The following is a 24,512-nucleotide window of genomic DNA, read 5'->3' on the forward strand; positions in this document are numbered from 1 at the left end:
AGAGTCTTGCTTGGTGATGCAGACGCTCTGATCTTGACCCTTTGCTGATGTATCTGGCAGATGGACGAGCCGCAGGTGGACATAGGAGTGTCTTACAGTCATCCTTAAAACATGCCGGCTGGTATTTGATCCCCGTACCTGTGCAGGAACTTGTAGCCGCAGTAGATGCTCAGGCAAATAAATATAATGTAGACTGCCCCGGAAATCAGGAGCCACTTCAGCAATCCATACACAAAGTTCTGGACAATTCCACGTGTCTGGCGCTGTTCCTTGTGGCGCACCTCATGTTCTTGGAGGTGCCCGTGATGATGCTCCTGATAACGCCCATGATGTCTCTCTGGATTGCGCCCATGGTGATGTTCCTGGTGGCGCACATAATGCCGAATCTGATGGCGCCCATGGTGATGTTCCTGGTGGCGCACATAATGCCGAATCTGATGGCCTCCATGATGAAGCTCCTGATGTTCATGAGGCTTCTCATTAAGATGTTCCACGGCGGTTTCGTCCATTGGGTCTTGTGTCCGTCCTGCTGGGAGAGGCCTGGCATAGAGCTCCCCAGGTACCAGGAGGAATATCAATATAATAATAATGCAGGAACTCATGGTCCTGGAATAAATCGCGGTTCAACTGAACAATAAGTAACAGAGAACGAAAAGCTGCTGAACTAACCGAAGGTTAAGTGAGCAATGACTGGCAGTGGAACACTCACAGGGTTCCAGGGTTCCAATGATTGTGATGTCACTATGATGTCACAATCATCGTATGTCTGTGATGTCATAATCACCTTACACACATTAACTATAGCTACCCCTGACTGACTATATAGGAGACACATGCAGAGAACCGATTTATTAATACATGCTTTATTTATTAGCATTCAAAATGGTTGGTCAATGGACACTAGTAATGAACATTGGTAACCAATGGTTAGCAACTATCGATATCCCCCCCCCCTTTTTTTAAATATAAAACAATGTTAATTAGACATTTGAGAAACATAAACAATAATCACAAATTAAAGACGCAACCTTGTGTAAACAGAAGGCCCCCATACACCTGAAAGACATTGCACCCAATCATACAATCTCAATGAATTGTAAAATGGATTGTATGTAGATTGTGTGCACACAATCATGCAATGCAGGCCCCGGGGGATTGGAGGATTGGTCTTCTGATCTGAAGTGCTGCAAGTCAGATCAGTTGGAATTGGGAGCAGATTGCATGTGCTTTTAAGTACATGCAATTTGTCTTTAGACGCTCATACAACCAGAGTCATGTGACACTCCCTCCGTGACTAGCAGAGAAGAGGGGCAGAGCTTCCGCGCGACCCGTGGCAGTGAGGATGCTGGGAGCCGCAGAAGTTTCCAGTGGCAGATGGGCGGGTGGCTGAAGAGAGCGGTGGATGTCCTTTTACACAATTCTGTCACTACTCTGTAAACAGTTTTCAGAGGATTGCTGAATTCGGGCTATGTAATAATGGCATAACACAGCAGATGTAAGCAGATTGGTAGTTGCTGGCAACCTGTAAATTAAAAAAATTAAAATTAAAAAACAGGATTTTTGGTACTTCTATCCTTTTGATCCTAGTAGGCCAGCCCCCTATTTAAATGAAGCTTCAATCATACAATCATGCAGCAGATGGATTGTATGATGGATTGTGTGTACATCGCAAAAATCGCATATGTAATAGGATGCTATTCATGGTAAAAAAATCACACTTTTGCTGCGAATTCGCAAATTTTGAAATGCCGATTTTTAGTTACACTTCAATTCGCATCCAGATGTTTTCCCATTATAAAGTATACAACTCGCAAAGGTAATAGGGTGCGATTTTCGGTAAACGTTACCAAAAATCGCCCAAAAAATAGACCAGGTTCTCACAGGCAAATTTGACAGAACCATGCACAGCTCATTGAGATCTATGCATGGTCCTGTGTAAAAAAAAAAGTGTTTTGTTTTTTTGGGTTTTTTTTTTAAACGGCGTGGGGCTCCCCCCTCCTGAGCATAACCAGCCACGGGCTCATTGAGCCGGACCTGGTTCCAAAAATATGGGGGACAAAAAGCGTAGGGGTCCCCCGTATTTCTGAAACCAGCCCCGGACTCTTGGACCGGTCCTGATTCCAAAAATCTGGGGGACAAAAAATCTGGGGGTCCCCCGTATTTTGAAACCAGCAGCGGTGTCATGCCACAGCCGGGGGACATATATAAAATGAATGGGCCTGCTGGGACTTGTAGTCCACCTGTAAAAAGAATGTTAAAAGAAAAGACACACACAGAGAAAATTATAACTTTATTTCACACACAAACACACACCTCACTTTTACACCAGTATACTTACCAATCCAGGATCCAGCGCTGGTCTGTCTGCAGTATAGCCAGCTCACCCGCACTGACAGCGGGGTGCGCCGTCTTTCTCCGTAGCAGCTAACAGCCTCTTGGCATACTATGGACCTGATTTTACATAGGAATTTAACATTGAATACAATGCATTCAATGTTAAATCATGATCCACGATGGGCGCCGTGCTAGGAAACAAGTACCAAATCAATTTTTAAGGGTGCGATTTCAGGCGATTTTTGAACATGTCCAAAAATCGCACCCTATTACATTTCGCCCGAGTCCAAAAACCGCCAAGGACTGTCAGGGAGTTGAAGGGAAATTGGACACAATCATGATTGTACAGGTTTTTCTGATGTATGGTCACCTTTAATCATTTATTTGGAACATCTTTAATATAGTAGATGAAATACGTTTATTGATTTAGAAAATGGGGTGCAACAATTTGACAAAAAATGTCCATATTTTGATCAATCTATTTCTAACATTTTTAAGCCCACCTCTTGGTTTCTACTGCGTCGGACTGCCTGAGTAGAGATGTTTTGTCCCTTTGTAATTCTCGTGATTCACCTAATGCAGCAGTTCTCAAACTGTGGGTCCTGACCTCAAAGTGGGTCCCGACCTTCTCAGCATGGGGTCACGACTCCATGTTGCTGACCATCAGGCTGATGACTTTTCTCATCTCATTCAGTGATTCAAGGAGTCTGCAAAATCTGTTGAATTGTCTGTTATTTTAGACTCCTCCCATCATTTTGTGCCTCCACAATGCTGCCATGTACAGTATGTGCTGTCTGCTGACTACACATGTGATGTGATGGCCTTCTGCAGTAACTTGCTGGGGTCCTGTAATTATTTTTATTGTTTGATGGGGTCCCAGAGTGAAAAAGTTTGAGGACCCCTGACCTAATGTTTATATTTTGACCATATACCTTTATTATATTATATATTTGATTATGTGTGATTTTGATATTTGCTTGTGAGCTGCCAATGTGCTCCAGTACGATTCTATGTTTACACAAGTTGTGTCTTTCATTTGTGATTATTGTTTATGTTTCTCAAATGTCTAATTAATATTGTTTTATATTAAAAAAAGAGGGAATATCGATAGTTGCTAACCATCGGTTACCAATATTCATTACTAGTGTCCTTTGACCAACCATTTTGAATGCTAATAAATAAATCATATATTAATAAATCGGTTCTCTGCATGTGTCTCCTATATACAGCCCCTACACTGGCCTACAGACTCCAGGCAGTCAGTCAGGGGTAGCTATAGTTAATGTGTGTAAGGTGATTGTGACATCACAGGCATATGATGATTGTGACATCATAGTGGCATCACAATCATTGGAACCCTGGAACCCTGTCAGTGTTCCACTGCCAGTCATTGCTCACTTAACCTTCGGTTAGTTCAGCAGCTTTTCGTTCTCTGTTACTTATTGTTCAGTTGAACCGCGATTTATTCCAGGACCATGAGTTCCTGCATTATTATTATATTGATATTCCTCCTGGTACCTGGGGAGCTCTATGCCAGGCCTCTCCCAGCAGGACGGACACAAGACCCAATGGACGAAGCCGCCGTGGAACAACTTAATGAGAAGACTCATGAACATCAGGAGCTTCATCATGGAGGCCATCAGATTCGGCATTATGTGCGCCACCAGGAACATCACCATGGGCGCCATCAGATTCGGCATTATGTGCGCCACCAGGAACATCACCATGGGCGCCATCCAGAGAGACATCATGGGAGTTATCAGGAGCATCATCACGGGCACCTCCAAGAACAGCATGAGGTACGCCCCAAGGAACAGCGCCAGACACGTGGAATTGTCCAGAACTTTGTGTATGGATTGCTGAAGTGGCTCCTGATTTCCGGGGCAGTCTACATTATATTTATTTGCCTGAGCATCTACTGCGGCTACAAGTTCCTGCACAGGTACGGGGATCAAATACCAGCCGGCATGTTTTAAGGATGAATGTAAGACACTCCTACGTCCACCTGCGGCTCGTCCATCTGCCAGATACATCAGCAAAGGGTCAAGATCAGTGCGTCTGCATCACCAAGCAAGACTCCACCAAGCAGCATCATCTGACTGCAGCATCTCAGCATCGCCCATGGTACATCTCAGCGGTGCCTCTCACCTCACTGCCCCAGCAGCACCTCAGCAGTGCTTCAGTGATGTCTCTCAAGTTAGGTGCCCATACACATTAAAATTATTGTATACAATATTGTATACAATAATGCATCTCATTGCATCTCGGTTTTGCGTTGAGATGAGATGAGATCAAGTACAAAAAGTATGTGCAGCACATACTTTTTGTACTAGATCTCATTTCATCTCATCACAAAACCGAGATGCGATGAGATGCGATATTGTATACAATAATTGTAATGTGTATGGGCACCTTTACTGTATCTCGCTGCCCCGGCATCATATTAGCAGTGCCTCCCATCACATTGCTCCTGCAGCATCTCACATCGCTGCCCACAGGAAACTGATCGGCATCTGCAAACTCACATTTACCAAAATAAAATGGTTTATAGATACAGTAAGATGCATAATGTGTGTGTGTGGTTTTATTCATTGATGAGATATACTTGCCATCATCCAGGCTGTACCCATGTTATCTTAAATGTGGAGGGTAGGGTGTGTGTGTGTGTGTGTGTGTGTGTGTGTGTGTGTGTGTGTGTGTGTTATTTTTTGGGGTGAGGGTTTGTGTTTTTTGTGAAATTTTTGTGGCAGCAGGGAGTTTTTGTATTTTCTGGCTGTGTGTGTGTGTGTGTGTGTGTGTGTGTGTGTGTGATGTCATCAGCTGTCCAGACCATCCATTTACACTTATTAAGTGGGAGTCTGTGGGCAGGTGGTGGCCAGCTCCAGGTCTGCTTTACATACCAGTGAGTGGAGGCCTGTTTGATACTTAATAATGTATATTATTGTGTGATGTGAAGCATTAGGTATAGCATGGTGTTAGCAGCTAGAGGGACTTAGTGGGATGGTAGGTAGAGCAATGCAGTCAGGGTAGGCAGAGCCTCACCTGTTATACAGATAGAGCCATCTAGCCATTTAATAGGATTAAGGGCGGGATGTATTAATATGCATCGCCGCCCGGCCGCAGCGATGCTAGCGCATATGTTTCAACAGTGCAGTGACGGAGGCCCCCCGCCATACCTGTGATGTGGTGCGGGGGGGTCTCCATCACATCCTGACACCGCGCGGCTGCCCCCGGCGTCTGCTCCTCCCCCCTGCAGCTGTAAGGACATCCGGCTGTGATGTATGCTAAGGGGAGGAGGATTTTCACGGAAGACGGGGAGGGGGCGTAGGAGTCTGCAGCGGGCAGCAGGCGGCCACCCAAAGGTGGTGATACCCTGCCATGCGATGACGTGGCGGATGGGTTTTAGTACATTTGAAAATGCGGTAAAAAGGGGTTTTACCGCATTTTCCTCTTAGTACATCCCACCCTAAGTGAGCCAGAGCGGTCAGACTTAATCCTCTGCTTATCCCCTACTGCAGTGGTTCCCAAACTGTGTGCCTAGGCACCCTGGGGTGCCTCGGGACACTTGCAGGGGTGCCTTGGGTTGGTGGTCTAGGACAAATACAATGGGGAGGAGGCACCTACACATCTTCCTCAGTGACAGGGACCTGCCTTCAGCCCATATCATAACATGCCCCTGTCACTGAGACAGATGTGGTAGGACAGCGGATCAGTCTGTCACACAGTGACTGCCTGTATGAGCTGTCCCTGAGCTGTCAGTGCCAGGCTGCAGATGCCTGGACCAGCAACATCATAGTGTTTAGTTGAAACATACAACAATTACACAAACACAATGGCCGGGCTTTATTATAAAACATAACACACTCCCCACACACTGATTTTTGTTTCATTTTGAATGTAACTGCCTGTTCATCATCACAAGATAGATTAGCAGGCTGAGGTAAATAAAAAATGGCAGCAGTGAGCTAATCGGAGTTCACTGCATAGTCACCCCGCCCCCGCGGACTGACACATATAAGCATGCGTGAACCAATGGCTTGCAGTCTTCCAGCATTGATGTAGCAGAGAAGAGCATCAGAGGAACAAAGACACCGGGAAGTCCTAGCGGGTGGCAGCCATTGCCCTCCAGACAAAGATGCCGGAAGCCCTGGTAGGGTGGTGGTGGAGCCACCAATCACCAGTGAATCTACACATAAATACATTATTTAAAAGTGTTGTCTTTTTATTATAATATTTCCTTTACAAGGGGGACTATAAGTACCAGCAGGCATTCAATGCGCGGAGAATGTGCAGACCCTGGGAGTGAATGGCTTCGGCGAGTGTGAATTCTGGGCATCCCTATGAAAATGTTGGGCGTTCCCCTGGGAATGCACACGGACCGCTGACTTCTTGGGGCGGGCAGCTGACGTCACATGACGTCAGCCCCCGCCCCCTTTTCAGCAAACAGCGGCAGAAATAAAAGTCAGTTTTTACAGACTTTTATTTCTGAAGGGGAGATATATCATACGATGATCGGCGACCATCGTATGATTTCTGTCCCCTTCGGCCTCTTGCCAAGGGAAGTGTAGTCGGACACATCCACTTGCATGTTACTGAGGGGATGCGGGGTGGGCATTTGGGAGGGCAGCGGATGGCATTTTCTTGCTCACTAGGCAGCGTATTTACCGTATGCTTCATCAGGAATTCCTTGAGAATTATAAATATATGAAGGAAAATCTCAGCGAGAAATAAAAGTGGTGATGTTGCCCTTAACAACCAATCAGATTCTGTCTAACATTTGTTGTAATCTAGACACAATCTGATTGGTTGATGTGGGCAATATCACCTCTTTTCATGTTTAGAATGTTTTAGTATATTTACCCCTAACTGTCAATTTTCTAGCACAGCCTGTAAAAAGACAGAAGCTGATTGGTTAGTATTCTCTACAAGGTTCTCCCCCATAAAGAATGTCTTAATGCCCCTCCCCCAATTATTACCTCTAATTATAAGCAAGGCGTAATTAGAATTTCAACAAAGTATATTATCCACTAGCCGGCAACTCTTCATGTTTCCTGCTACGCGGAAGAAGGAAATTACAAATATGGGAAATGCAATCCGCTTACTAATATGCAAATTTAAGGATTTGGAAGAGAATTGTCCTTTAGTACATTTAGGTGATACTAAGGGCTGATTTTTCACTTAGACCAGTGGTTCCCAAACTGTGTGCCGGGGCTCCCTGGGGTGCCTCGGGACACATGCAGGGGTTCCCTGGGTCGGTGGTCCAGGACCAACTCACATTATTAATAGTTAATTACTTATGAGCAAAACCAGTGCTGGTGGATGCAAATCACAAAATGTGTACAAACAGAAGCAATTCCTGCCCTTTACCACATAACTGACCCTAAGAATCGCATATAAACCCAATCTAATAAAAAAAAATTGCTGTAGGGTTGCCATGAAAAAATTCTGATACACTAGGGTGCCGTGATTCAAAAAAGATTGGGAACCTCTGACTTAGACATTATGGCCCAGATTCTCAAAGCTTCAAAAGTGATAAAATAGATTGATAAACAGCCAGCCAATCATCTCCTACCTGCCATGTCACAGACTGTGTTTGGAAAATGTCAGGCAGGAGCTGATTGGCTGGCTGTTTATCACTTTCTATTTTATTACTTTTGAATGGGCCTGCTGGGACTTGTAGTCCACCTGTAAAAAGAATGTTAAAAGAAAAGACACACACAGAGAAAATTATAACTTTATTTCACACACAAACACACACCTCACTTTTACACCAATATACTTACCAATCCTGGATCCAGCGCTGGTCTGTCTGCAGTATAGCCAGCTCACCCGCACTGACAGCGGGGTGCGCCGTCTTTCTCCGTAGCAGCTAACAGCCTCTTGGCATACTATGGACCTGATTTTACATAGGAATTTAACATTGAATACAATGCATTCAATGTTAAATCGTGTCGGTCGCATCGCATGCCATTATAATGGAATGCGATAGATGCGATTTTCTAATTGTCAGTAAAAAGGCTAAAAATAACCAGAAAATCGCGTCGGTCGCATCCATCCATGCATGATCCACGATGGGCGCCGTGCTAGGAAACAAGTACCAAATCAATTTTTAAGGGTGCGATTTCAGGCGATTTTTCAACATGTCCAAAAATCGCACCCTATTACATTTCGCCCGTGTCCAAAAACCGCCAAGGACTGTCGGGGAGTTGAAGGGAAATTGGACACAATCATGATTGTACAGGTTTTTCTGACGTATGGTCACCTTTAATCATTTATTTGGAATATCTTTAATATGGTAGATGAAATACATTTAATGGTTTAGAAAATGGGGTGCAACAATTTGACAAAAAATGGGAATATTTCCATATTTTGATCAATCTATTTCTAACATTTTTAAGCCCACCTTGGTTTCTACTGCATCGGACTGCCTGAGTAGAGCTGTTTTGTCCCTTTGTAATTCTCGTGATTCACCTAATGCAGCAGTTCTCAAACTGTGGGTCCTGACCTCAAAGTGGGTCCCGACCTTCTCAACATGGGGTCACGACTCCATGTTGCTGACCATCAGGTTGATGACTTTTTTAATCTCAGTCAGTGATTCAAGAGTCTGCAAAATCTGTTGAATTGTCTGTTATTTTAGACTCCTCCCATCATTTTGTGCCTCCACAATGCTGCCATGTACAGTATGTGCTGTCTGCTGACTACACATGTGATGTGATGGCCTTCTGCAGTAACTTGCTGGGGTCCCATAATTATTTTTATTGTTTGATGGGGTCCCAGAGTGAAAAAGTTTGAGGACCCCTGACCTAATGTTTATATTTCGACCATATACCTTTATTATATTATATATTTGATTATGTGTGATTTTGATATTTGCTTGTGAGCTGCCAATGTGCTCCAGTACGATTCTATGTTTACACAAGTTGTGTCTTTCATTTGTGATTATTGTTTATGTTTCTCAAATGTCTAATTAACATTGTTTTATATTAAAAAAAGAGGGAATATCGATAGTTGCTAACCATCGGTTACCAATATTCATTACTAGTGTCCTTTGACCAACCATTTTGAATGCTAATAAATAAATCATATATTAATAAATCGGTTCTCTGCATGTGTCTCCTATATACAGCCCCTACACTGGCCTACAGACTCCAGGCAGGCAGTCAGGGGTAGCTATAGTTAATGTGTGTAAGGTGATTGTGACATCACAGGCATATGATGATTGTGACATCATAGTGACATCACAATCATTGGAACCCTGGAACCCTGTCAGTGTTCCACTGCCAGTCATTGCTCACTTAACCTTCGGTTAGTTCAGCAGCTTTTCGTTCTCTGTTACTTATTGTTCAGTTGAACCGCGATTTATTCCAGGACCATGAGTTCCTGCATTATTATTATATTGATATTCCTCCTGGTACCTGGGGAGCTCTATGCCAGGCCTCTCCCAGCAGGACGGACACAAGACCCAATGGACGAAGCCGCCGTGGAACATATTAATGAGAAGACTCATGAACATCAGGGACTTCATCATGGAGGCCATCAGATTCGGCATTATGTGCGCCACCAGGAACATCACCATGGGCGCCATCAGATTCGGCATTATGTGCGCCACCAGGAACATCACCATGGGCGCCATCCAGAGAGACATCATGGGCGTTATCAGGAGCATCATCACGGGCACCTCCAAGAACAGCATGAGGTGCGCCCCAAGGAACAGCGCCAGACACGTGGAATTGTCCAGAACTTTGTGTATGGATTGCTGAAGTGGCTCCTGATTTCCGGGGCAGTCTACATTATATTTATTTGCCTGAGCATCTACTGCGGCTACAAGTTCCTGCACAGGTACGGAGATCAAATACCAGCCGGCATGTTTTAAGGATGAATGTAAGACACTCCTACCTCCACCTGCGGCTCGTCCATCTGCCAGATACATCAGCAAAGGGTCAAGATCAGTGCGTCTGCATCACCAAGCAAGACTCCACCAAGCAGCATCATCTGACTGCAGAATCTCGGCATCGCCCATGATACATCTCAGCAGTGCCTCTCACCTCACTGCTCCGGCAGCACCTCAGCAGTGCTTCAGTGATGTCTCTCAAGTTAGGTGCCCATACACATTAAAATTATTGTATACAATATTGTATACAATAATGCATCTCATTGCATCTCGGTTTTGCGTTGAGATGAGATGAGATCAAGTACAAAAAGTATGTGCAGCACATACTTTTTGTACTAGATCTCATTTCATCTCATCACAAAACCAAGATGCGATATTGTATACAATAATTGTAATGTGTATGGGCACCTTTACTGTATCTCGCTGCCCCGGCGTCATATTAGCAGTGCCTCCCATCACATTGCTCCTGCAGCATCTCACATCGCTGCCCACAGGAGACTGATCGGCATCTGCAAACTCACATTTACCAAAATAAAATGGTTTATAGATACAGTAAGATGCATAATGTGTGTGTGTGGTTTTATTCATTGATGAGATATACTTGCCATCATCCAGGCTGTACCCATGTTATCTTAAATGTGGAGGGTAGGGTGTGTGTGTGTGTGTGTGTTATTTTTGGGGCTGAGGGTTTGTGTTTTTTGTGAAATTTTTGTGGCAGGGGGGAGTTTTTGTATTTTCTGGCTGTGTGTGTGTGTGATGTCATCAGCTGTCCAGACCATCCATTTACACTTATTAAGTGGGAGTCTGTGGACAGGTGGCGGCCAGCTCCAGGTCTGCTTTACATACCATTGATATACCTCCTAACTGTCACGATTTTAGAGGGACAGTCCCGATTTTCAGGTCCTGTCCCGCTGTCCCACCCGCGGCAGGCATTGTCCCGCTGCGGGGGGGTGGCAGTTGGGAGACCCCCAATCTAGTAGAATAGACGCTGTGCGCATGCGCACAGCGTCTATTCTCGTATGAAAATGAGGTTGCGGCTAATTAGCATAAGCCGCGCCCTCATTTGCATACGCCCGCCCCCTTTTCCGCGCGAGTGTCCCTATTTCATACGGACAGAAGTTGGGAGGTATGCATTGAGTGGAGGCCTGTTTGATACTTAATAATGTATATTATTGTGTGATGTGAAGCATTAGGTATAGCATGGTGTTAGTGGCTAGAGGGACTTAGTGGGATGGTAGGTAGAGCAATGCAGTCAGGGTAGGCAGAGCCTCACCTGTTATACAGATAGAGCCATCTAGCCATTTAATAGGATTAAGGGCGGGATGTATTAATATGCATCGCCACCCGGCCACAGCGATGCTAGCGCATATGTTTCAGCAGTGCAGTGACGGAGGCCCCCCGTCATACCTGTGATGTGGTGCGGGGGGGTCTCCATCACATCCTGACACCGTGCGGCTGCCCCCAGCGTCTGCTCCTCCCCCCTGCAGCTTTAAGGACATCCAGCTGTGACGTATGCTAAGGGGTGGAGGAGTTTCACGGAAGACGGAGAGGGGGGTAGGAGTCTGCGGCGAGCAGCAGGCGGAGATAGAAGCCCATAGGCTTCTATAGGGTATCGCCACCCAAAGGTGGTTATACCCTGCCCTGCGATGACGTGGCGGATGGGTTTTAGTACATTTGAAAATGCAGTAAAAAGGGGGTTTGACCACATTTTCCTCTTAGTACATCCCGCCCTAAGTGAGCCAGAGCGGTCAGACTTAATCCTCTGCTTATCCCCCTACTGTATTGTTGTATGTATTGTATTGCAGCTGAGAACAATAGGCCTTGGCTCACCATGGCTCTCCAGAGAAGGCTAGCTGAAGAAGGCTCCATCTGTATATGAAAGAAAATTAAAAGATGCACTGTTATATCTTATTGGTATTTTTGTAACCCTTTATGGTTGAGTCACTGTGTGGGAGCGCTATGAGGCAGTGGGAGCTGGGCCTCTCACTAACAATCAAAAACTGTCTCCACTAAGAGGCGGGGCTAAGTCATTTGTAGAAAAGTGGCGGAAAAGCCCATTGAAATACAATGGGGAGGAGGCAACTACACATCTTCCTCAGTGACAGGGACCTGCCTTCAGCCCATATCATAACATGCCCCTGTCACTGAGACAGATGTGGTAGGACAGCGGATCAGTCTGTCACACAGTGACTGCCTGTATGACTGACACATATAAGCATGCGTGAACCAATGGCTTGCAGTCTTCCAGCATTGATGTAGCAGAGAAGAGCATCAGAGGAACAAAGACGCCGGGAAGTCCTAGCGGGTGGCAGCCATTGCCCTCCAGACAAAGATGCCGGAAGCCCTGGTAGGGTGGTGGTGGAGCCACCAACCACCAGTGAATCTACACATAAATACATTATTTAAAAAGCCAGTGTTGTGTTTTTATTTTAATATTTCCTTTACAGGGGGGACTATAAGTACCAGCAGGCATTCAATGCCCTGCGTGATGCTAATGGCCCGTTCCGATGGTGGGGAGTTTGCGCGGAGAATGTGCAGACCCTGGGAGCGAATGGCTTCGGCGAGTGTGAATTCTGGGCATCCCTATAAAAATGTTGGGCGTTCCCCTGGGAATGCACGCGGACCGCTGACTTCTTGGGGCGGGCAGCTGACGTCACATGACGTCAGCCCCCGCCCCCTTTTCAGCAAACAGCGGCAGAAATAAAAGTCTGAAGGGGAGATATATAATACGATGATCGGCGACCATCATATGATTTCTGTCCCCTTCGGCCTCTTGCCAAGGGAAGTGTAGCCGGACACATCCACTTGCATGTTACTGAGGGGATGCGGGGTGGGCATTTGGGAGGGCAGCGGATGGCATTTTCTTGCTCGCTAGGCAGCGTATTTACCGTATGCTTCATCAGGAATTCCTTGAGAATTATAAATATATGAAGGAAAATCTCAGCGAGAGATAAAAGTGGTGATGTTGCCCTTAACAACCAATCAGATTCTGTCTAACATTTGTTGTAATCTAGACAGAACCTGATTGGTTGATGTGGGCAATATCACCTCTTTTCATGTTTAGAATGTTTTAGTATATTTACCCCTAACTGTCAATTTTCTAGCACAGCCTGTAAAAAGACAGAAGCTGATTGGTTAGTATTCTCTACAAGGTTCTCCCCCATAAAGAATGTCTTAATACCCCTCCCCCAATTATTACCTCAAATTATAAGCAAGGCGTAATTAGAATTTCAACAAAGTATATTATCCACTAGCCGGCAACTCTTCATGTTTCCTGCTACGTGGAAGAAGGAAATTACAAAAATGGGAAATGCAATCCGCTTACTAATATGCAAATTTAAGGATTTGGAAGAGAATTGTCCTTTGGTACATTTAGGTGATACTAAGGGCTGATTTTTCACTTAGACCAGTGGTTCCTAAACTGTGTGCCGGGGCTCCCTGGGGTGCCTCGGGACACATGCAGGGGTTCCCTGGGTTGGTGGTCCAGGACCAACTCACATTATTAATAGTTAATTACTTATGAGCAAAACCAGTGCTGCTGGCTGCAAATCACAAAATGTGTACAAACAGAAGCAATTCCTGCCCTTTACCACATAACTGACCCTAAGAATCGCATATAAACCCAATCTAATAAAAAAAAAATTGCTGTAGGGGTGCCGTGAAAAAATTCTGATACTCTAGGGTACCGTGATTCAAAAAAGATTGGGAACCTCTGACTTAGACATTATGGCCCAGATTCTCAAAGCTTCAAAAGTGATAAAATAGATTGATAAACAGCCAACCAATCATCTCCTACCTGCCATGTCACAGACTGTGTTTGGAAAATGTCAGGCAGGAGCTGATTGGCTGGCTGTTTATTTTATTACTTTTGAAGCGTAAGCCCCTTTCACATTGCAGTTTTTACACGGCATATTGCCGATTTTAACTGCTTTAGGGGGAGATTCTCTAAGCAAAAAATGCGGTAAAAACCCTGTTATCGGGGTTTTTACCGCATTTTGGGATGCTGTAAGCATCCCCCGCCGGGTTACCGCGGCGGGGGGCATCGCCAGAAAAATCTGGCGATGCCCCATAGAAGCCAATGGGCTTCTACCACAACCCTCCGCCGCCCCGCGCCGACCCCCCGCCGCCCCGCATCGCCCCCTCCCCCCTCACCTGTGTCCGGGCAGCATAGAGCTGTGCTGCCCGGACCTGTGACCTCCTCCCTGCACTGATCCTCTTCCGGGTGCAGGGAGGAGGAGAGCCCGGCGCAGCAGCAGCAGCGCCGGGTGTGTGAGGGAGGGGGAGCCGCCGGGACCTGCTGGGACCCGGCGACTCTCACCGCAAAGGACAGCATTTAACGCAAGAGCTGTCCTTTGCCTTAATTATCGCATATGTTACAACATATGCGATAATTATAAATGCGATGGGCGGCGAAGGGGGGCGAAGATTCTTAGAGAATCTCCCCCTCTAAATGGTACCAGCTGCAATATGAAAGCTCCACAATCAATTTGCCGGTTACAAAATACCGGTATTCTGAAACGTGTTAAAAGCAGAATCCTACACGTTTCTGAGCCGTTTTCCCTGCAGTCTGAACAGCTCAGAAACGGTATTTGCTACAAATGATAACCACACATTTTCCCCGCCCACAAGCAGGAAAAAAACATTTAAAGTGACATTGTATGGCTTTCTATGGGTGAAACGGGTTGAGTCTGAAGGTACAAAAATGGTATTGAAACTGCAATATACCTTTACAACATGCAATATGAAAGGGGTTTAACTGGCTTTTGACCCATTTAAAAAAACGTTTACAAAAACGAGTTGAAAGCAGGTTTTTGCAATGTGAAACCAGCTTTAGAGAATATGGCCCTAAGGGCGGGATTCTCTAATAACCCCCGCAGCACATCGCCGGCATTCGCAGAGTTAATAATCGCATATGCAGTAACATATGCGATTATTAACTCCAAAGCGAAGACCGGCGATGTGCTGCGGGTCCCCCCTCCCTCCCTGAACCCTCACACTGCTGTGTGAGGGCTCCGTTTCCTCCTCCCTGCACTTGGAAGCTGTGCAGGGAGGAGGAGGTCACTGGTCCGGGCAGCACAGCAGGAGGCTGCCCGGACACAGGTAAGGGGGGTGCGGCGCGTATCGGCGGGGGGCGTGCGGGGCGGCGGGGGACGCGAAGGGAAGCCCATAGGCTTCCATGGGGTTACGCCATCTAGAACTGGTGTAACCCCTCGCAGCGAAGCCTCGGCTGTGTGGCTTTGCTGCATATCAAAATGCGGTAAAAACCCCAAAAACTGGGTTTTTACGGCATTTTTAGTTTAGTGAATCTCGCCCTAAATCAGAAATGTTAGTAAAAAAACTTTAGCGCAAATTTGGATTCTGGGTGGAAAATAACTAAAAACGGTGTGATACTGCCGACAATTTAATTTTATTGGGTCGAAATAGTCCCATTTTCTTGCCTTAAAAAAAAAAAATCAGGATTAATTGAATACCCCCTAAATGCGAAACAGGTATGAGGTTTCTCATTATTTTGTAAACGTAATCTTGATAAATATACCTTGAGCCCCATACACATTACACCATTTTTTAAAAGCTATCTCTCAGAATGGCCGATCTGAGCAATTTTGTTTAAACAAAGTGCAGTGTTTACGCTCAATACCGTTAATGTGTAATCTAATTACTGGTTTTAGGACAAATTCTTTAAGACTGGGAACACATTGATAAATGGAAGGTGAAGTGGGAGGAGCAACTTGTAGCCAATCGCGAGGTGAATGGGGCTAGGTGAACAGGTTGCCACTCCAAGAATCTAAATGATAACAAAGCAGAGAGTGTTGAGTTGAGGCTACCGTCATACTGGTGCGTGGTATTACCTACATTGTTCTATGATGGCAAGTTCATCCACCTTGTTTCTCTTACAGAGGACAAAATGCCTGGCTGCAGTTAGAACAGAGAGTTCTTGACCACGATTTGCCTAAAAAATCTGGACCATTAACGCTTTATTTTGTTGTAAGGTAAGTCACCCCTTATTCCTATTTTATGTTGAGAAACAATGTAATTGGATGGAACATTTTTAAATCACATATAATTTGGTGTACTGTACTTGTGTAAAAAGACTAGTTTCCAGCCCGTCACGGAACGAACGGAGTGGCCACCGGCGTGCAAAATACCTGAATTCCCCCAATAAAAGTGAGCAGCATTAACAGTTTATTACATAGGATAAAACAAATATGGAGTAGAATATTGTACCACCATGTACCTGCAGGTGTCACTGTTACATTCTTTGTGCAGGGTTGATGCTGTTGAATTACTGATATAGACTTTCTATCCCACATTCCTTCCTATCTCTGGTGAATTCAATTCCGGCCACCATTCTCCCCTTAGCCAGTACGCCAGTGATTCCCAAACCGTGTGCCGTGGCTCTCTGGGGTGCCTCGGGACACTTGCAGGGGTGCCACGGATTGGTCATCCAAGACAATTCTAATTATTTATGGTCAATTATTTATGGACAAAACCAGTTCTGGTGACTGTCAATCATAAAATATGTGTATAAACAGAAAACTTTACCACATAACTGAACCCAAGAATCACAAATAAACACAATCGGGGTAAATTTACTAAGAATGTGAATACAACGGAGTTGTATTCGTATTCTTAATACGACAGACATCGGTTGTATTTTGTCTAAAATACAAATTTTAAATAGGGTATATTTACTAATCTGCCCTATTTACAGATTTGTATTTTGCCAAAGACGTATTCTGCTGTATTGGTATTTAGCGCCCGATTATATGGCCGGCCCTTGAGCACCAGGCCCAAGGGCCATTCCTGGTTCACAAAATACTGGGGACAAAATGAGTAGGGGTCCGCGTATTTTGTGAACCAGCACCAGGCTTATTACATTATGTCCCACGGCCAAAGCATTTACCCCCTGACCGGTCGGCAGGGACCCTGGGGAAGTGGGGACCCCCTCCAATGAAGGTCCCCCAGAATTTACCTGCCCAGGCTGAAGCCTGGGGCTGTCCCCGGTGCCCCTGAGCGGTGGGCACTGGGCTGATGTGGTGTCTCGGTTCCCCTATATACACATCTCAAAATACAAGGCATGATCACACACTCACGACTTTCCCCATGACCTTGCTAGTAAACTCTTCGGTGCAATTGCCCCACAAACCCCCATTTAATGTACGGAGAAGAAGGGATGAGATCTACCCAACTCAAGAAATGGCTCATACAGGATGTGGTCGGCAGGTCAACAATAAGTAGGTTGACCACTAATGGCCGACGGGCCATAAGTTCGACACATGGAAACTGTCGACATACCTGAGGTCAAAATGTCAACATGTACAATAGGTCAATATGAAAAAGGTCGACATGCATTTTTCCCATTTTTTTCAAAAACAGGTGTCTTTTAATAGTAAGGCACCGTGCTCAAAGCTGAGAGGGTTCGCGATACACTTATATGGTGTCCACGACGACGTATATCAACATAGAAAACAAAAAAACATGAAAAACTCATGTCAACTTTTTTCATTTGGACCTTTTGCTTGTGTCAACCTAAGCCACATCTATGTACACGCTAGTAGAGATTGGGAGTTACATATTGTTATACAATAACAGTCGTAAGGGCGCAGATAATGTTTTTGGAGGCATTGGGAACCATTGTTTCCATTTTGCATGACTAATTTCCAGCAGGGGGCGCTATGTACTTATAGCTGTATATATATTACCTCCCAGCACAGCCAGGATGGTTGGACTGTATACAGTGCACACTCCCTGCTGTGCCGTCCACAACTACTAGGTGTAAGCAGCAGACAGTTGCGTGTCTCTGATACCAGCCTTAGTCAGCACGACGAGCGTATAAAATCCTTGTGAACTGGGTCAAAGTTGTTGACGTGTCGCAGATAATATTATACTAATAAGGTGTAACTTTGGATGGAGGCTGCAATCAGCATTTAGCTATCTTAAAATATACCATGTGGTGTATGGTGTAGTGATACAGGTTAAAGAGGTTTTCTACCTACAGGTGACATAACCTCATTAGCTTTTACACGTCTTCCGTCCACATTTACTAACTCCAGTACATTTCCTTTACTTGTCTCTGTGCCTTCCAATATTGCGTTTATATCATCAGCCAGATTTCATTATTTTCATAGCTCTGGGATACAACACACAGCTGCTTTTTAGATACCGTTGTATACCATCCAGAGAGCGCATAATGGCAGTATTGTAACCACGGCAACAAATACATAGAAAACGCAAAGACAAAAACTCTGCCCGATGACATAAAGACATGGATGAAAGCACTTGACCCGTGGCAGGCAACAAGCGTCACTCCAGCTGCTGTGTTATTACACATCCCAACAGCAGTTGGGAGTTCCACAGCAGCTGCAGTGATTTCACGTTAATTTCACAATCACACCACAGCAGCGCGCAAGTGCCAATCCTGTCAAAAAGTAGATTCTGCTTGGTTACCCATAGCAACATTCCATCTGAAATACAACTCTAATCTTAGTAAATAAACCCAATGAATGTGTTCAACTAAAGTTGTGGATCTTTCTTGGAGATCATAAACTACTTTTGTCTTTGTTTCACTACAGGACCGATTGGTGCAGGTTTATACATAGACAAAGTAAATGGGAATTTGTAATAGTGCCAAACAGCCCCTCTTGCCAGGTCCCGTGAGACTTTGGGTGTCTCTATTGCCCAAAAATCATTATAGACGCAATGCTATGTGACTAGGATACACAAGGAGGCTGTGCTGATTACTTTCATATTTGACACCCGTATATATGTGTGCAACAGTCTCAGAATTTCCACACCAAGTACTACAATGTGGCAGCCAGGTTCCGTTTTGCGTAATATACAGACTCAGTCGCACCCGGATATATAAGTGTAATATATCACATTAATCCACACAGTCTCCTGTTGTGTCCTGTTCGTGTCGTCTTGCCTCTAAGATGCATTTCCAGCAGACAAAGATGCCCACTGCTAGTAGAGATGCGTAAGACCTGTCCGCTAAATCACGACGATCAGTATACCGACATCGGAATCCCAACTGTTCAAATGCCCGACAGTCGGGATCCCAACTGACAGGGGCTATTCTCCCTTGTGGGGGCCATGACCCCTATAGTGGGAGAACAGAACCTGTGGTGAGCGCAGGAACTTCTTTGCGCTATAACCCCCCTGTCGGAATGAATAATAGTTGTTAAGCGCTCTCCTAGGTTGTCTATTTTGTCAGAAAAAGTGACAAAATGCTGGTGTTCTGAGTGGTCTGTTTAGTGATGGTAATAAACCTTGGTTTTATGCTAGTGAGAGTAAAGTGACGAGATGTTTATGTTCTGAATAGAATTTTATTTGCAAACAATATATACAGGTATTGTACAAAACAGTAAATGAGTAGTGGGGGGTGTCTGAGATGAGTCCCGTGGGGGATATGAGGGTGCCAGCAGGCCCCTTTACCATAAGCCTGGGAGGATTATGTCTCATTCAGTATGTGCTGAGGCAGTGGCCTGTAATGAGCCCTTGGGGGTATCAGGGGTCAGCAGAACCCTTTATACCATAAGCCCTTAGGCTTATGTCTCAAATGAGGCCGCTGTGTGAGTGGGAATGAGGGGTTGGGAATGGGACAGGGGGTTGAATGTCCCGTGGGCGGGTGGGGTTAAGTCCAGGTGCACTTTCTGCTGCAGGTGAAAAGTCAATGGAGGTGCTGGGTGGCGGCGCCCCGCTCCCAGATTTCTTACCCCCTCACAGTCTTAATGCAGAGTGTGTGCAGCGGATAGGTGCTGGACGTCCCCGTCTCGCGTCGTAAGGCAGCGGTGAGTGGCGTTCACTCGTCTGCCTGTGTGTCCGTTGCGCCGCTCCGGTGATTGTGGATGCGGCTTCCACTGCTCCAGACCCGGACGCTAACTTCCGGGTTAGCGGGGTGACGTCACCGGGGGGAGCTGTGCGCTCGACTCCGGGCGGACGGAGGAGACTTTGATGCTTGCAGGAGATGATGTGAAGTATGTTAGTGCGTATGTAGTATGTTAGTATACTTCACATCATCTCCTGCAAGCATCAAAGTCTCCTCCGTCCGCCCGGAGTCGAGCGCACAGCTCCCCCCGGTGACGTCACCCCGCTAACCCGGAAGTTAGCGTCCGGGTCTGGAGCAGTGGAAGCCGCATCCACAATCACCGGAGCGGCGCAACGGACACACAGGCAGACGAGTGAACGCCACTCACCGCTGCCTTACGACGCGAGACGGGGACGTCCAGCACCTATCCGCTGCACACACTCTGCATTAAGACTGTGAGGGGGTAAGAAATCTGGGAGCGGGGCGCCGCCACCCAGCACCTCCATTGACTTTTCACCTGCAGCAGAAAGTGCACCTGGACTTAACCCCACCCGCCCACGGGACATTCAACCCCCTGTCCCATTCCCAACCCCTCATTCCCACTCACACAGCGGCCTCATTTGAGACATAAGCCTAAGGGCTTATGGTATAAAGGGTTCTGCTGACCCCTGATACCCCCAAGGGCTCATTACAGGCCACTGCCTCAGCACATACTGAATGAGACATAATCCTCCCAGGCTTATGGTAAAGGGGCCTGCTGGCACCCTCATATCCCCCACGGGACTCATCTCAGACACCCCCCACTACTCATTTACTGTTTTGTACAATACCTGTATATATTGTTTGCAAATAAAATTCTATTCAGAACATAAACATCTCGTCACTTTACTCTCACTAGCATAAAACCAAGGTTTATTACCATCACTAAACAGACCACTCAGAACACCAGCATTTTGTCACTTTTTCTGACAAAATAGACAACCTAGGAGAGCGCTTAACAACTATTATTCATTATACCTAAAAATTGAGCACGGACCACTCAGTTAAGCTGCCCCACATACAGAGGGATAAGCGCGGTAACCTCCACCAAAAATCTACCCCCTGTCGGAATACCGGCAGTTTGGATCCCGATGTTATTATACTGACCGTCAGAATCCTGACTTTCGGGTCGTCATACCACACCCCTTATATTTGTGCACCTTGAAACATAGCTGTGAAAACGTTAGCGTGCAGCTCCACTGACTCAAAAGATGAAACTGATCATTCCATCAAAAATACAGTAAGTTCCTCAGTTGGCAGGTACCGCAGACAAGGGCACTCATAGATAAAATCATTACTTATTAAGTTATTATGCACTCTGAACCAATGTTTCAACTGTAAATATATCAAGGTACACACTGATGTTTCACACAAGTACACAAACCGATGTGTGTATAGAGGTATAGCAGTCTGTCAAGGTGTAGATGTCACATCAAGTTCCAGTCAGCTGGGTCCACCTCTTTTGGAGTAAAATACATTTTTCACTTTCTTCTCATAAAATACTGCTTGTTTTATGGTTGAAATGATTGATGACTTGATAAGACGGCATACATTTTTGTGGTATTATTTTAGAATATGCTATAAGCTTAAAAAAATCCTGGTACTCATATGTTAGTTGGGCGCCCACTAAGCTATTTGCTTAGTTTTACGCGTCGCTTGCCACGCTTCAGGCTCGGTGGCTCGCTGCACTCACCACACTATTTAAAATCAACTCCATGCCGACATGGATAGTGGGGGTATGAGCGTACTAACTATAGTGGGCGCCCGACTAACATATAAGTACCAAAATCCTTTGATGGTTACTTACCATTGAATGACTTTGTGGCTGCACGGTCTTTTTCAAATCGGGGGCGGGCGCTGAAGTCATGTGATGTCAGCTGCCGGCCCTGAGGGCCCATCCAGCATTTCTATGGGGGCACACCCATGAAACGCTGGGTATTCATCCAACAGCGAGCACCCTGGCGATTGAAAATATCTCCGAAGGCGCTCGCTGGGGGGGGTAAACATGACCAGTATATATTCCTAGCATACATTCCTAGTTCACAGTTCCTAAGTATACATTTCATAAGATGGATCATTAACAGGAAGATAGGAGAGACTACTGAATGACAACTTAAAACACAGCGCCACCTACTGTCCCTCCAGTATAGTTTTCCAGGTAATACTAAGCCTGTAGCTGTTGCCATACTCCAAAGTGTATTACTTTTTTCCTTTTTTTTGTCATACATTGGTTAAAGTGCATCTAGATCTGTGCTTCTACAAACAAATGTAACTTTAATTGCACCTTTCATACATTACACCCTCTATCCACCCAAATCCTCTGATTGGCCTATAGCAATTGTTCCTTCTGCCTCATATTTTGCCACCTTCTTCTATAAACTGTTCTATGAATTAAATCTAGACACACTTGTGGCCCGCACTACACCGGGATGAATTAAGCATTTTTCTTCCCATAAATATATCATACTAATAAAAATCAAAAAATTACTTTTGTCTGTCCCTTTAAATAGATGCAGTGGCGCACTACAGTACATATTGTTTTTACTATTGATTTTACTATTGCAGCCTGGGTGGTTATAGCAGATTTTAAGGATGTATTAACCTGTTGTGGTGCATTTATTAACCCGGCCTCTTTATACATGCAAATAAGCAAATGAATGGCGGTCTGAAGGACCACTCACTAACCTGCTACACAGCCAGCCTGCTGGCAACACGCACGGTATCACAATAAGTTTACATGGGCACAGTTCCTAAATACAATTATATCTAAACTAGAGGAAAGGGCATCTTGTTTAAACAAGCAGACTGGTATTACTGGTATTGTCAGTTTTAGATCCAGTTTAATCTGCCATCAGCTACTGGTATAAATATAAATAAATATATAATAAAAAATGAAGAAACCTGAGCCGTGATTGAGCCACATACCGTACTAGCATTTCACAGGCGGAAGTTGTTCCCACATACAAGGATTCATTTAATATAATCACACTGGGGGAGATGTATCTAAGAGAGAAATTAAGTTAAGAAATTGCCAATAGCAACCAGTCAACCTTTAAATGTTGTTTTATAGAGTCTTAGTTTTATCTATAGTGCTAGATTAATGATATCTAGACTTTGGTTTCTATGGGAACTTCTCTTTAACTCTCTAAAACAGTCCCGTAAGTACACATTTTGGTGCTCTGTGCCAGAAAGGGAATTGGTACCCACTCCATAGTGAAAATAGGGACAGAGAGTGCCAAAGGCGCATGGCAAAAATGTGGGGGTGTGGCTTCATGGGGAAGGGGTGTGGCCACACAATAGTACCAATAACACTGTAATGCCCATTACACTTTATGCCACACACCGTAATGCCCATTACACATTATGCCACACATTGTAATGCCCATTACACGTTATGCCACACGCCGTTATACCCATTACAGATTATGCCACACACTGTAATGCCCATATCACATTATACCAAACATTAGACTACACATAATGCCTGAGTACTTCTGCTTATACACATTATGCCACCAGTAGTGTCCCTTACACAATGCCTAGAGTAGTTCCCATTGCAGTACGCCCCCATTACTGCTCACCTTGTAATCCAGTCCAGCCCTGAGCCTGGAATCTGGCATCCCGCCACTGCTGGTGCTACTGAAGACAGGGAGGAGAGCAGAACATGCAGAGGTGCTGAACTTATTTTTAAATATGGCGTTGCCTTGGGATCCAATCGGAGCTTGCGGTCCGGCAGACAATCACTAACTGCGGCTGCTGGACCGGCAGCTCTGATAGGCTGGCAGCCAGCACCACATTTGAAATGTTTGAGTGGCGGGAACCACTTACACACACCTGGGGGGGTGATTCCTATCCCCACACTTCCCTGAGCGATGGTGAGCGACTGCGCATGCACACATACTTTTATGCGCATGTGCAGCCGCTTAGTGTGAGCTGGCACGGCAAACTGATAGTTCGCTGTCCCGTTCGCACCTAGCATATTAGGCGGAGGGCATGGGGTGGCAGCAACGGGCTGCGTCCATGGGAATGCTCATCATTTCATGGGCATTCCTGTGAAATCGCTGGGCGTTCCCATCTAAATGCTCCCGTGACGCACGTGGGGGGGTTGGGCAGCTAATGTCAGCAGATGTCAGCTGCCCGCTCTCTTCCGCTACAGAGAAACCAGAGAGATGTCTTACATCTGCGAGCTATGTAGAAATCATTTGATGGTCGGCGACCATCGAATGAGTTCCACCCTGCACACAAGCTGTGGATGGATGTTTATGCTAAACATCCATTTGCAAGCATGCAGGGGAACTTAGCATGCTAGGTGGGGCGGTCGAATTTCGCAGCTTTGCAGACCAGAATAAGGTCCCTAGTTACAGCCCTGCTCTAAAAGGTTTGATACATCTCCCCCGCTATCTCTATTCACAGGCTGTCCATTAGCTCTATCTAGGGCTT

At 45.5% G+C, this 24,512-nt stretch overlaps 1 protein-coding gene across 4 annotated transcripts in view; it reads left to right on the top strand.

Moving 5' to 3' along the window:
• The window catches only part of FRMD4B (FERM domain containing 4B), a 207,184-nt gene that overhangs the window by 77,307 nt on the left and 105,365 nt on the right, over window positions 1–24,512 (top strand). For all 4 annotated transcript variants that reach the window (XM_083156012.1, XM_083156011.1, XM_083156010.1 and 1 more), the window contains exon 4: window positions 16,123–16,215. In XM_083156012.1, coding sequence (XP_083012138.1) covers window positions 16,123–16,215 — 93 coding nt within the window. The remainder of the gene's footprint in view (window positions 1–16,122; window positions 16,216–24,512) is intronic.

Source organism: Crinia signifera, chromosome 8 (genome assembly GCF_055691185.1).
Source record: "Crinia signifera chromosome 8, ASM5569118v1, whole genome shotgun sequence".
Classification (NCBI taxonomy): Eukaryota; Metazoa; Chordata; class Amphibia; order Anura; family Myobatrachidae; genus Crinia; species Crinia signifera.